The sequence below is a fragment of the Canis aureus genome, chromosome 19, assembly GCF_053574225.1.
Source record: "Canis aureus isolate CA01 chromosome 19, VMU_Caureus_v.1.0, whole genome shotgun sequence".
In the NCBI taxonomy this organism is placed as follows: domain Eukaryota; kingdom Metazoa; phylum Chordata; class Mammalia; order Carnivora; family Canidae; genus Canis; species Canis aureus.
The window spans coordinates 40,278,026-40,290,973 of record NC_135629.1 but is presented as its reverse complement, the minus strand read 5'-3'; the positions used below and the strand labels follow the sequence as shown (position 1 = coordinate 40,290,973).

General features: G+C 56.9%; 1 protein-coding gene and 1 long non-coding RNA gene across 3 annotated transcripts; one reads left to right on the top strand and one right to left on the bottom strand.

Annotated features, from left to right (window-relative positions):
• Nucleotides 1-154: 154 nt before the first annotated feature.
• GNAT1 (G protein subunit alpha transducin 1) lies at nt 155-7,366 on the top strand. The gene is made up of 9 exons (XM_077858821.1): nt 155-2,540; nt 3,728-3,770; nt 3,879-4,020; nt 4,118-4,275; nt 4,371-4,499; nt 4,779-4,908; nt 5,189-5,342; nt 5,480-5,671; nt 6,066-7,366. Exons 1-8 carry the CDS (start codon nt 2,435-2,437, stop codon nt 5,668-5,670), a joined length of 1,053 nt encoding a protein of 350 aa, XP_077714947.1. The 5' UTR covers nt 155-2,434; the 3' UTR covers nt 5,671; nt 6,066-7,366.
• Nucleotides 3,393-6,991, bottom strand: LOC144290038 (uncharacterized). Of its 2 annotated transcripts, XR_013357909.1 has the most exons (5): nt 6,786-6,991; nt 6,457-6,680; nt 5,494-5,581; nt 5,213-5,289; nt 3,393-4,958 (listed from the first exon to the last, which is right to left on the bottom strand). It is a non-coding gene; the product is annotated as an uncharacterized LOC144290038 (long non-coding RNA). The 2 variants fall into 2 exon arrangements; XR_013357908.1 differs by having other exon boundaries at nt 5,213-5,581.
• Nucleotides 7,367-12,948: the final 5,582 nt, after the last annotated feature.

Below are 12,948 nucleotides of genomic sequence, written 5' to 3'. Positions count from 1 at the left end.
TTGGCTTTTCTCCTTGGCAGGGGAGGGAGGATGGGGATTCAGCCTCTGCGCAGATTGTGGCCTAACTGCTACTCCCTTGATGTGGCCTGGCCATCACCCCCACAGCTCCCACAAGCTCAGCTTCCACTCGCTCATTCACAGGTTTGATCACTGGTTTCTCATCTGGCCTTGCGGTGGGCTTTGCACTGGGTGTTAAGGGCTCAGTATTGGCCAGACAAAGCTATAGCCCTCACTCACAGTCAGGCTGCCCCTACTCTGAAAATTGACAACATTCTCATCTTTCCTGCTTCCTTTCAGTGGGCTCTCAGCAGAGGGACTGGTGTGAGCAGATGTCCAGAGGCGGTGAAGGCCAGGACAGGTGGGGTGCTGCTGGAAGAGAGAGAGGAGAGAGGGGCTGAGGGCCCTGGTTCAATTTAATGAGTCAAGCCCTGGCAGAGGAAGCTAAGAGCTGGGGAGGCCTGTGGATCCAGGAGGACTTATGGCCATACCTGGCTGGCAGGGAGAGCCAGGTGGTCACTGGGGGACCGTGTATGGCCCAGTTTAAATAAATACAACAGAAACCAGATTTGCCTTCATGTAACAAACCTGGGCTTCTGCATGGCCCAATATCCCTAGGAGCTGCAGAACCACTTCCAGTGTGGGAGGTGGGGGATGGGTGGAACCTGGAAGCTAAAAGTGGTGCAGATCTTCTGTTGCTCCTGGTGGTTCCTTACCAGACCCCACCCAACAGGGTAGACCTGAAGACACCAGCCTCTGCCCAGAGGCCAGTATCCATTTCCCACTGGTTAGGGACAGTCTCCAATACTGAAGATCTGAGGCCCTGGCACCCCCTTGTGGTCTCTTGGGTCTGCAACAGAGTTGAGTACTAAAAGGCTTTGGGTTTCCAGGAGGAGTCCAACCAGAAGACTCGGGCTCTGAAAAACTTGAGAGCCCAGGGTTTGGGGCTTTCTACAGGAAGTGGGAAATCTCCAGAGCCTGGGAACTCGACACTTCAGGCTTAACTGAACAACTTCCACCCAGCAGTAACTCCTTGTCCCATCCGAACCTATACACAGACTCTACACCCCCTAAGCTGAGGCAGGCATGCCCTACAGATGCCCTTAGGCAGGTCCCAGAGCACCCACAGGGAACAGATCAGGAGTAGAACAGGAAATGAGTCCCACTCCCCCGTGCCCCTGGAAACCTGCTCTAGGACTCATTTTCCCCATCTGACCACAGGCCTGCAAAATATTCTCTGGAAGAGCCAGGCCATCTCTGCACATTAGAGACTTTGTTGCACTCAGGTATACATGTATACATAGGCAGAGGCACAGCAAGTATGCACATATACAAGCATACACGTGCATAAATGCATACCCTCACAGGCACATGCTCACATGCACAGGCACATGCACACTAATGCATGCACGGCTCATGTACATGCATTTATACACCCAGACACAAATACCTTGGTGCACATGTTACCACATAAGCAAAGTACACATACAAGCACATGGAGAAAAATTAACAAAAGTGTGTCTACATATGTGCACACATGCACTCACAAAACACAGACACGCAGGCACATCTGTACATTGAGTATACACATGGACAAGCATATCATATCACTGTGGTTGATGCCAGCAAAGGAGACACACACACACACACACACACACACACACACAGGCACATGTGTGTAGCAGACATGCAGGTCCCCTCCCCAAGCCTGCTGAATCGAGGTGTGTAGAGGCCCTGCTCAGGTCGGATCCAGCCCTCAGTACAAGTCAAAAACAATGTCTTCCCTTCCTTCTTGACTCTCTCAGAGTATGGAACCCTGATCCAGAGTCACCCAGCCCTTCTCAAACACTTCCTTCTGTGTGAGCCTCTACTTCCTCATCAGTAAAATGGGGCTGATGATGTGGGCACCCATCCACCAGGGCTTGTATGAGCTTACAAAATAAGGAGTCCAGGGCTGGGCAGGGGTAGGTGCTCCATGCTTGCTTCTCCCTCTACTCTCTGCTACCCAGCCCCACCCCTACTGCCCTGACTCTAGGGGCTCAGGGTCCTATTTGCCCCTTTCTAAGCCTGGACCCTACTGAGCTGTGGCGCAGGGGCTAGACTGTTTCCAGAGTATCTCCCAGAGGGTTGGGGCTCATAGAGAGGGGTGCAGAGTCAGCAGTTGAGGGATTGGGGCCATGCCAGCCTGATTAGAAGGGGTGGGGGCTGAGCTGGATTCACCTGTCCTTGTCTCTCATTGGCTCTTGGGAACTCCTGGCCCCCAAATCCTACTAAGTAGCCCTACCAGGGGGTGCACAGGTCTGTGGAAAGCCAGTTGATTGCCAGTCCTGGGGTCAGAAGGGTGTTGGGAGACCTGAGGCCAGCCTGAGCCCGGCTCTGGGGATCCTCTCCATCTAGAAGAACCAAATAACCATCCTGTTCACCTGTTGCCAGGACCATGGGGGCTGGGGCCAGCGCTGAGGAGAAGCACTCAAGGGAGCTGGAAAAGAAGCTAAAAGAAGATGCTGAGAAGGATGCTCGAACCGTGAAACTGCTGCTTTTGGGTACGGGTGTGGGTCCAGGTGGGGCCACTGCCACTAGGTGAGGGGCTGGGGGGTGGAGAAGGGGACAGGCAGGTAGCCCTCCTGTGAAACATGGGTGACTTGGGAAGCAGAATGACCCTAAGACAGATCAGGGAACCCAGTGGGACCCCTGGTCCTGATATGCAATACCTTGACTCCCCAGGGCTGGGTACCCCATAGAACCCCTCTCCAGAGAGCCCTGCCTCAGGCATTCCCCCCTCTGGAGAAGTCCTGCTGGGCAGGGATCAGAAACCAGAGGCTTCCTTGGGAGTCTTACAATAGGGCTGCTTCCTTAGAAGAAGAAGATAACAGTCCTCCTGGGAGTGGGCATCCTCTAGGACATCCACAGACAACGGCCCTTAGATTCCAGAGCTTTGTTGTTGGCAGACCTAAGAGGGTGTCCCTTTTTAGAGGTAACAAGGCCCAGTGGAGAATAGAAAAAACACTGTCCATAGTCCCATGGGGGGTGAGGAGAGGTGCAATGTCTCCAGGCCACTAGCTCCCTACAAGTGGAAGAAGGAGCTGCTTTGAGGGGGCGGTGCAGGTTCCACCCAGGTTCTCCAGGATCCAGTCAGGCATCAAGATATTGGGCAGAGGGACCAAGCCAGAGCACCCCAGGGAAGACAGAGGCTAAGCCAGAAATCTCATTAACTGTGCCCAAAGCCCTCACGAGGGCAAGCTCAGAGGGGTTGTCGGCTCTGTCTTCTCCCCCACTCAAAGGCGTAATTCCCTCTGAGCCTCTTGGAGGCACTCCTCCTCCCTGCACCAGGTGAAAGCAGAGGTTGACCCGGCTCTAATAATCCCCTGAGTGCAGTACCAGAACCTTCCACAACGTGGCGCTCCAGGTTTTCTTTATTTTGGTTTCAGCCTAATCAAGAATGCAAATATCAGGGGGCTTGGAAGCTCCCCAGCACACACGAGGTCGAGGTCGTTGATTGCCCTCGCCAGCCCCCTGTCACTCCTGGCATTTACGAAGAACGTTTTTCCTCCAGGGTGCCAGGACCTTGCTTGGGGGGAGTCGGGACAGGTGGAACTGGGGGCTGGACTGGTACCTGCCTTGAGTCCGGTGGCCTGTCCCCATCTCCCGGGCCTGGTTGCAGGGTGAGGGGTAGGGGGAGGTTGTGGGAAGGTGCAGCCAGCTCAGCTCTGAGGCAGGCCTTCCCTTCCAGGAGCGGGGGAGTCCGGGAAGAGCACCATCGTCAAGCAGATGAAGTGAGTGCCTTTGCCCTTTCTGAGGTCCCTGAGGGTGGGGACGGATGCGCTCCGGGCCTGTCCTTCCCCACCAGTCCCCTGGCCCTGACCGGCTCACCCTGGCCGCAGGATTATCCACCAGGACGGGTACTCGCTGGAAGAGTGCCTCGAGTTCATTGCCATCATCTACGGCAACACGCTGCAGTCCATCCTCGCCATCGTGCGCGCCATGACCACGCTCAACATCCAGTACGGAGACTCTGCCCGCCAGGTGTGCAGGGAGGCCGACTGAGCAGGGCCTCTGGGGACTCGAGGCGCGAGACCCGGCTCAGGGCCACGGTCGCCACCAATTCCCACCCTGCCCTCAGGACGATGCCCGGAAGCTGATGCACATGGCAGACACCATCGAAGAGGGCACGATGCCCAAGGAGATGTCGGACATCATCCAGCGGCTGTGGAAGGACTCGGGTATCCAGGCCTGTTTCGAACGCGCCTCTGAGTACCAGCTCAACGACTCCGCGGGCTAGTGAGAGCGCGGGGGGCGCGCGGGGGCGGGGGGTCCCCGGCGGGGTCCCAGGCGCCGCTCCACCCCACCCACCCACACCCCGCGGTCCCCCGCAGCTACCTCTCGGACCTGGAGCGCCTGGTCACCCCGGGCTACGTGCCCACTGAGCAGGACGTGCTGCGCTCGCGTGTCAAGACCACGGGCATCATTGAGACCCAGTTTTCCTTCAAGGACCTCAACTTCCGGTACGACCCGCGCCCGCCCTCGCCCTCGCCCTCGCCCTCCCTCTGCGGCCTGGCTGCTGGGGCGGCGCCCCGAGGCCCCAGCAGACCCGGAGGCCCCTCCCTAGGGGACCCTGCCCCTTCTCTGATACCCGCCGGGAGAAAGGCCCGGGCCCTTCTCAGGGCAGGCCCCTCTGAGGGTTCCCCCCGTCCCAGCCAGCATTAGGAGGCAAGGGGATGCTTGTGGGGCGTCCAGGGGGCTCCCTGCGCGGGTTCAGGCCTCAACTGCCCCCCCCCCCCCAGGATGTTCGATGTGGGCGGGCAGCGCTCAGAGCGCAAGAAGTGGATCCACTGCTTCGAGGGTGTGACCTGCATCATCTTCATCGCGGCGCTGAGCGCCTACGACATGGTGCTGGTGGAGGACGACGAAGTGGTGGGTGCCAAGGAGGGCCTGAGTGCTTAAGGGGGAAGCCGGAGACAGTCCTGCGGGAGCGGGGCGGGGGGGGGGGTCCGAGAGCGGACATTCGTCCCAGAACAGCCCGAATGAGGACACAGGACGGCCAGCAGCCACGCTGAGGGGGGCCGTGGGGGAAGCGGACTTGGGGCTGTCTGAGCCGGATGGCCCCGGGCGCCCCGCAGCCTGTGGGCCTCCGCGCAGGGACGGCTGCCCGTGCCCCCCGTGCCCCCCACCCGACAGCTTCTGCCCTCCTCAGAACCGCATGCACGAGAGCCTGCACCTGTTCAACAGCATCTGCAACCACCGCTACTTCGCCACCACGTCCATTGTGCTCTTCCTCAATAAGAAGGACGTTTTCTCCGAGAAGATAAAAAAGGCGCATCTCAGCATCTGCTTCCCCGATTACGACGGTGAGAACCGCCCCCCCCCCCCCCGCCGCGGCCTGGCCGCCAGGCGGCGCCCCACACCCGTTATCTGGGCCTGCGCTTCTCTCGCCATGGGAAGGACCTGGGACCCCCGAATGGGAGCACCCCTCTTTCCCCGCCAGGGCCCAACACGTACGAGGACGCGGGCAACTACATCAAGGTGCAGTTCCTCGAGCTCAACATGCGACGTGACGTGAAGGAGATCTATTCCCATATGACTTGTGCTACAGACACACAGAACGTCAAATTTGTCTTCGATGCCGTCACCGACATCATCATCAAGGAGAACCTCAAAGATTGCGGCCTCTTCTGAGGTGGGCTCCTCGCGGGCTGGGATGCTCTCCTGGCTTGCCCTTTGGTCTCAATACCTCTCACCCCGTCCCCAGCTCCCCACCCCACCCCACTAGGGAAGACCCCACTGGAGGTCCTGCCCCAGCTCTCTGGACGCATTCCACTGCCTAATGCTGGCCCCCAACTTCCAGGCCCCTACTCTGGACCCTCAGGCTCCACTCCACTGCCCTCAGGCCCTACCCCCTCCAGGTGCACAAGTCCCACCCACCCAATCCCTTTTGACCTTGACTGATCCCTCTGGTTGTCACCACTTACAAGCCCACCTCCACAGGGTCTCTCAGGCCACCACCAATTATTTTGGAGGCCAATTATTTCGGAGCTCAGGGATGTTGACTCGCTTCCTTTTTCTGTTCACAGGTGCCTGAACTCAGGCTTGTTCCTGACACCCTATAGTCCTAGCCTCCTAGTAGCCCTAGCCCACAGGAGCCTATCAGCACCCCCAACACACCCCCAGAATCCTGGGCCCCAGCCTGTGGTCCCACCTGCCACAGACCCAAAACCCTGAGCCCCACTAGCCTTGAGGCCCCCACCCCCCCCCACCCCCCACCCCCTGTGTCTCCCAGAGCCCAGTGCCCCCAACCCCACTGCTGCCCTTCACGGCCTGGCTGCGCTGGCCTTGAGGACCCACCCCAGCCAGCCCCAGCTAGGAGCAGGCAGGACTTGGGACAGCTAGAGCTCACAGTGACTCAGCAGTGCCCAACTGACCAATCTCCTGCAGGTCTCTCTCCCCAGGGGGCCCATGACTCACCTGGTGGGTCTGGGCTCAGCAAACAGCCCTCCCTCCCAGTTTCAAGAGGGGGGCGGGGCAGGCAGGGATTCCTCCTCCAAGCAGACCTGCTGCTTACCATCAGTCCAGTCCAGCCTTACCACCTCCATGTGACAAGTCTGACACCTGCCTACCCAGGGGCCAGTGACTGTCCTTCTCAGTAGCTTCAGGGGTCCAAAGTCCAAGCACTCTGGCCTGTGTAGCTCCTGCATAGATGAATTAGTTAGTAGGGGGCAGGCCTAGGAGCCCCTGGGTGTCGGGAAGAGACTCAAGCTGGACCCTACCCCACATAGCAGGCTCAGCGTAACTACCTGTCCCCTTCCCCCACAGGCTCTGCCTCCTCTGTCCTTGGACACCAGATCCATGTCCTACTTCACCCCCTACACACACACCCACAGTACTCTAGGCCAGCCGGCCAAAGGGATGGTCTGTTGAGGGAGGGTACTGTTGACACCAGCTCTGACCAATGGTCAAACTGTCCTGAGGGGTGGCTGGGGGCAGAGTCCAGCTCCATCGATCAGCCCCAGGCAGAGGATTTGGGACATGACTGAGGCCCACGTTGGGCCCAGAGGGGTCTACCTCAGATGGGGTCACAAGCAAACCCAGGTAACCCTCTTGTCCCTGCCAGCAACTTCTCATACTCTTTCCAATCAGGGCCCATTCCCTGGCATGAAAAACTGAGGGCCATGCCCGAATTTTGTCAGGGACAGAGGCCCATATCCCTACATCCCTGCTCCCTACTTCCTCATCATGCCCTGAGTCCTTGCTGTTGCCTGTGGGCCAAGACCTATGCTGCAGTTGAGGACAGGGGCTTCCGTCTCTCCAGACCAGAGCACAATTCACACTCCCCTCAGGTAGATGCACAGACTCAGCAATAAACCTTTGCATCAGGCCCCGGCTGTCCTTTCTTGTGGGAAGAGAAAAACGTTAATTATCATGAGTCATGGGCATTTACAAAGTGTCCAGCGCTAGGCTGGACATAAATGGGAAGATCAGCCCTTCCAGGGAGAAGCCCCTGGCCCGGCATAAAAGGAGAACTCATGGGGGTATGGGACCAACCTGTGCCTCTGGAGAGAGGTTGAAGGGGAAAGGAGCATGGGAAAGATTTACAGGGATTATTTTGGATCAAGAGGGAGTTCTGTCAGGGAAAGTAGGGTGTCTAAGGCCCAGAAACACAGGCTTGTGGGCCGTAGTTCAACAGGCAGGAGCAGGCAAAGGGGACATGGGGTGGGTAGTCAGTGGGCAGGAGCCAAGTGCCAGCCTGAGGGCCTGAGCTTTCTCCAGAAGGTGATGGGTCTCAGAAGCCCTTGAAGCTAGAACCTAATAGCAGGGCTGAAGTAAAAGAGGCACTCACCTGGGGTGCAGAATTTAAGGTGGTGCCAAAAAGTTCAGTAATTGAGATAAATAATATATGAATGCAATACTTTTTAAATTCAAAATTACTGCAGGGGCGTCTGGCTGGCTCAGTGGGTAGAACATGTGACTCTTGATCTTGGGGTTGTAAGTTCAAGCCCCATATTAGGTGTGGAGCCTACTCAAAAAAAAAAAAAAAGAGAGAGAGAGAAAGAAAGAAGGAAGGAAAGAAAAGAAAAAGAAAGAAAGAAAGAAAGAAAGAAAGAAAGAAAGAAAGAAAGAAAGAAAAGAGAATGACTGCAACAACAAAACCCCATGATGAGCAAAATATCAAAATTGTAAATAAAAACAAGATCCAAGAGAACTCTGCTGAGCTATATATTGGAGCCTGAAGCAAAAGGAAACTGTTGACTCCTATATATGTTTTTATGTATTTTTAATGGTAAATGTTGAGAATATTAAAATAGTTGAAAAAATTTCAAAATAGGTATATGAAAACTCAACATTATTTTAAGCTTAGCTATTTTATCTGTATCTTAATTTATAATCTTCTTTTCCTGGCTTTAATGGAAATAAAATAATCAATAATATTTTACCACTCTTTCTGGAAAAAATAATCATTAAAATGTTTCATGAAAACAGGTATGTAGGGACGCCTGGGTGGCTCAACGATTAAGCGTCTGCCTTCAGCTCAGGGGGTGATCCTGGGGTCCCAGGATCAAGTCCCACATAGGGCTCCCTGCATGGAGCCTGCTTCTCCCTCTGCATGTATCTCTGCCTCTCTCTGTGTGTCTCTCATGAATAAATAAATAAAATCTTAAAAAAAAAAAAAGGTATGTAGGGGCACACATTTTTCCTGGGGGTCAGTGTGAGAGGGTATGGGGGAGGAGAACAGTGGGGCTATGGAATCCATGAGGAAGAGAATTATGTCCCCATTACCCCATGGGACCAAGATCTGCGATGGGGTTCAGCCACAAGGGTTCTGGGTCTGTGCTATTGACCAAGTGCATGTGATGCCCCCATCAAGCTGGGACTGCAGAAGTGTTGAGTGGACTGGGTTTTCCAGACCTTTGGCGACCTGAGTGAGATGTCCAGGAGGCAGACAGATACCCAGGGCTGTGCAGAAGGCAGCATTTTCAATGTCCAGGTGGAACGCTAAGCTCTGAGCCTGAAGTGAGCTGCAGAAGGGGTGTGTGAGGGTGCCCAGGCCTGAGCACAGGGTGGTGGTAGAGCACTGGATGGGTTAGAGAGCTCAGCCACGCTGGTGCTGCTCAGGTGCCTGAGGGGGGGATGGGGCTTGGGCCAATGGTTCAGGACCCTCACTGGGCCGTCTTGGTCCTGGCTGAGCCTGGCTGCTCATCTCCACTACAGACCCTCTCATTGAGCAGTTTACTGGAGTGAGGTGGAGCAGGGGAATAACCTCAGGATTTAGTGGGAGGCCAGGCAGCAGATAAGAGGCTTTGAGGAGCTAGAAGTGGTAGGCTTGGGAGGGAGGAAGGCGTAAGGTGAGGTGGGCTAATAGGGTCTTCCCTGTAGTCACCTTGTCTTGGAAGAAAACTAATGAGCTCCCCAGCCTTCTTGAGCAAGAGGCAAAGAGAATTCCAAACACCAGGCAAAGGCTGCACTTCACCTTGCAGGAAGTCCCCTCCACACACAGTTCTGATTGCAGGGTTCGGGATTGGTATTCCTGGATCTTATGGGCTGGGAGACAGAGCCTGGCCCCAAGTTGCCCTGCCTATGGCCACAGGTATGCTGGGATCAGGGTGGGGGTGAGGAGTGGTGCTGAGTCTCCTAACTCAAAGCCTCCTTGGCCCCATTCACCACACTGGTGTAATTACACCCTAAGGAGCAGGATCAATGGGTGCTCGATGCCTGATTCACAGTGGAGGGCAGAGGATCAGAGCTGGCCACAGTCAGCACAGTGGCCACACCCTAGTCCCATAGGTAGGGGTCATATACTGTGGGCACCTCTAATCACCGCCCTCCCTGCCTGACCTGCAACCCTAGGGTACACCCAAGGGCCCTCACAGCCTTCAGCTCTGGCTCTGGCGGGAATAACCTGGCCCAGCCACTGACCAGAGATTAGACAAGCCTGGTGGACAGTAATGCCGCTGACGTCAGGGCCTGGTCGGGTGGCCACTGGGGGCTTGGGCCCTCCCCACAGGCAGTAGCACAGCCCATGTGACCTGGGCTCATTAAGCCGCTTCAGTGGCCAGAGAGGCTGGGGGCCAGATCTCAGGGGAGAGAGGGAGGGCATGCCAGAGGTGTGGGAGCAGGCCTCAGCCAAGAGGTCGTCAGCTCTGGGGACCCAGGCTGGGGGAGGACTGTCTGCCTGTGGGTCCCTCACAGGGTTCCACACCCTGTATCACACCAACTAAACCCCTGCTTGTCCCTGAAGAAGAGCCTCCCAGACGCCAAAGTGGGCAGAATATTGTCAGGAGCTACGGGTGTGGGTACCCAACCCTGGGGCGTGGAGGTGAGGACCATCCTCTCCTATGAGGCCTTGAAACCCTGCACACGACTCTAGGCCAGTGTCCTGGCCCTGTACACAGCCCTCTACCTGCTGGTGCTAGTCCCACACTCGTACTTATGTTTTCGTGTAGCCAGGCTGTTTCCTCTATCCTTATGGCCTTTCCCCAGACCCTGGCGTGTGTCTTTCTTCCCCTTGGCAGAACCGAGCCCGCAGGCTTTTCCCAATTCATGCCCTCCAACCTGGCAGGAGTTTTCCTGTCTAGACAACTCAGAGGGAGCACCTGGAGACATTGAGGCTGTGTGGTGGGATGGCAGGCGCGGCCATATGAAGGACAGGAAGAGCTGGCCAGGATATTCAGGGGGCATCTTCTATTTGAGTGTCGAAGGACATGTACGAGCCTGCTGAGGAGTGAGGGAACCAGGAGGGCCGAGGGCCAGGGAGGGGAAGGCTGGTGTGTTCTGAGAAAGGCAGGAACATGTGTGGCCAGCCAGGTGGGGTGGGCAGAGGCCAACTGGGACAAGAACTCGGTTGGGAGGATGTCAGGAGGCCAGCTGAGTGCAAGGCAGGCCCCTGCAGTCAGTGGGTACCGATGCTGGGCTCTGAGGAGGACTGGGTTGGAGGCGAGGATGGGCCTCACTGTCAGAGAAGAGTCTTGGGGCACTGTGTGGATGATGTGCTGGGGGAGGTGGTGACGTGGTGAGAGGCGGCTGCCTATGTGGAGGCTGGGAGGACATGACTGAAGAAGCAGGAGGAGAGCAAAGGGCTGCCAAGACCCCGGAAGAAGAGTCTGAGTGATCCTGGGACCCTAAGTTCTGTTTCAAGTCTCTTGCAGCCTGTGTCTCAGGTTCTGGAGATGGCGGAGTGGTAGTGGGGGCTGGGCGGAGGGCTGAGAGAAAGCTCCCCCAACTCTCTATTCCAGGTGGTTGCCCCCATCACTGTATTACAGGGATGGACCTTCCCTCTGGTCCCTGGGAGAAGGCACCCGGCAGCTCTCAGAGTCCCATCCCGGCTGCCAGCTGTCCTGCCACCACAGGCTGGGCTGGGAGATTCGGCAGGTGGCGGGGAAAGGCCTCGGGGCTGTGTTTGCCCTGGCTGGGGCCCAGACCTAGCATCAACAAACAGGCAGCCCCTCCCCTCCTGGCCACAACTGGTCTGGCCCAGGGACCCCACATCATGCTGCCTCAGGCCACCCACAGCAGCCCAGCCCAGCCCAGCCAGCCCCTGCTCCCTCCAGTCAGGATTGAGGACCCCAACACCCACATGCTGGGTGACCTTGATGCCAGGCCTGGCCCCTCAGGAACTGCCAGTGGGAGCACTCAGCCCTTTGGAAAAGGCTACAGTGAGCATCTAGGATATATGTAGCTGGGAGGTGGGGGGCAGACCCTGGTCGGTACCTCCCCTCCTGACTATCCAATGGGCAGTCCTCAAGCCCCTTTGGAGGGCTAGAGACTTAGGGTCCCTCATGACCAAGGTAAGCTCTGATCTGGGGATTATGCTAGCCCCAGATCAGGAGCGAAAGCCAGTCCCTGCCTGTTTTTCAGCCATCAGCCAGACGGGAGCTTGGGTGGTTTAAGGGATTGCCACCATCCTAGTGCTTTTCTCTTTAGTCCTCCCAGCTCCCTGGCACTCCCAGCCAAAGCTGAATCCCCTGCCACCCCCCCTCCCCCATTTACACCTTCTCCTTCATCCACTCCCCTCAGGCCAGGGGAGAGGACAGAGCCATTTCCCTATGATACAAGGGGAAACTGAGATAGGCTAGGGTTTGGCTCTGGTGGTGCTGTGAGTCAGTAAGAAGAGAATCCAGGAGTCCTGACTCCTAGCCCAGGGCAAGAGAGAAGTTAGGCCTGTCTTCTGAGGGCATTCCCTCAGTACCAGGACTGGGGCAGACATGACACAGAGACATCCAACTTGGCTAGGAACAGCAGAGGCCATGGGATTAATCGGATCAGAGCCAGTGGCTGAGAAGCAAGGGACACAGCTGTTCTGGGAACCCCCCCCCCCCAGCTCACCCCCAAGGTCAAGGCCTCTCCCAGCTCCCTGCTGGCTAGGCCTGAGGGGCCTTAACATCTACCACCCACCTCTGAACACCAAGGCCTCGGGCAGGAAGGCAGGCAGGGGTGGGATAGGAGTCCCCAGCCAAGAACAGGACAACCTAAAACCCCTCCCCCATGGCACTAAGTTCAGGGCCCCACTTCCCATGGGCAGATACAGTTGTCGCTTACTCCTTAGAAATAAGGAAATGAGGGGCACGGCCAGGGAGAGCCCAGCGAGGGCTCAGCACAGGCCTAGCCATGCTCACCTCCTGTCCTCACTGGCCCTACCCTGTCTCTCCTGGATATCTGGGGTGAAGACAGAAGACTTGATGCAGGTAGCCCCCGTCCTCACCCCCATCTCATCTCTGTTTGGGGAAGGGTGAGGCAGGCAGAAAAGACATTTTGTGACTGATTGCTATCTGGAAGTTCCCCCACTGAAAGCACCCCTCACCGACGTGAAGCATCGCTCTGTTCCCTTCTGGCTCCGGCGAGGTGAGGGCAGAGCATTTCAGGGGTTAAGGGGGCGCTCAGAGACAGTTTACTCTGGACTGAAGCCTTCCTCCTGCGGGACTCAGTGGAGTCCTCCCGGGGCAACCGCTCTCCTACCTAGGGGCT

Coding starts and splice junctions, on each gene's coding strand:
- GNAT1 (XM_077858821.1), top strand. CDS start 2,435: ATGGGGGCTGGGGCCAGCGCTGAGGAGAAGCACTCAAGGGAGCTGGAA. Junction 4,021..4,117: donor ACGGAGACTCTGCCCGCCAG/GTGTGCAGGGAG, acceptor CCCTGCCCTCAG/GACGATGCCCGGAAGCTGAT. Junction 4,909..5,188: donor TGGTGGAGGACGACGAAGTG/GTGGGTGCCAAG, acceptor TGCCCTCCTCAG/AACCGCATGCACGAGAGCCT.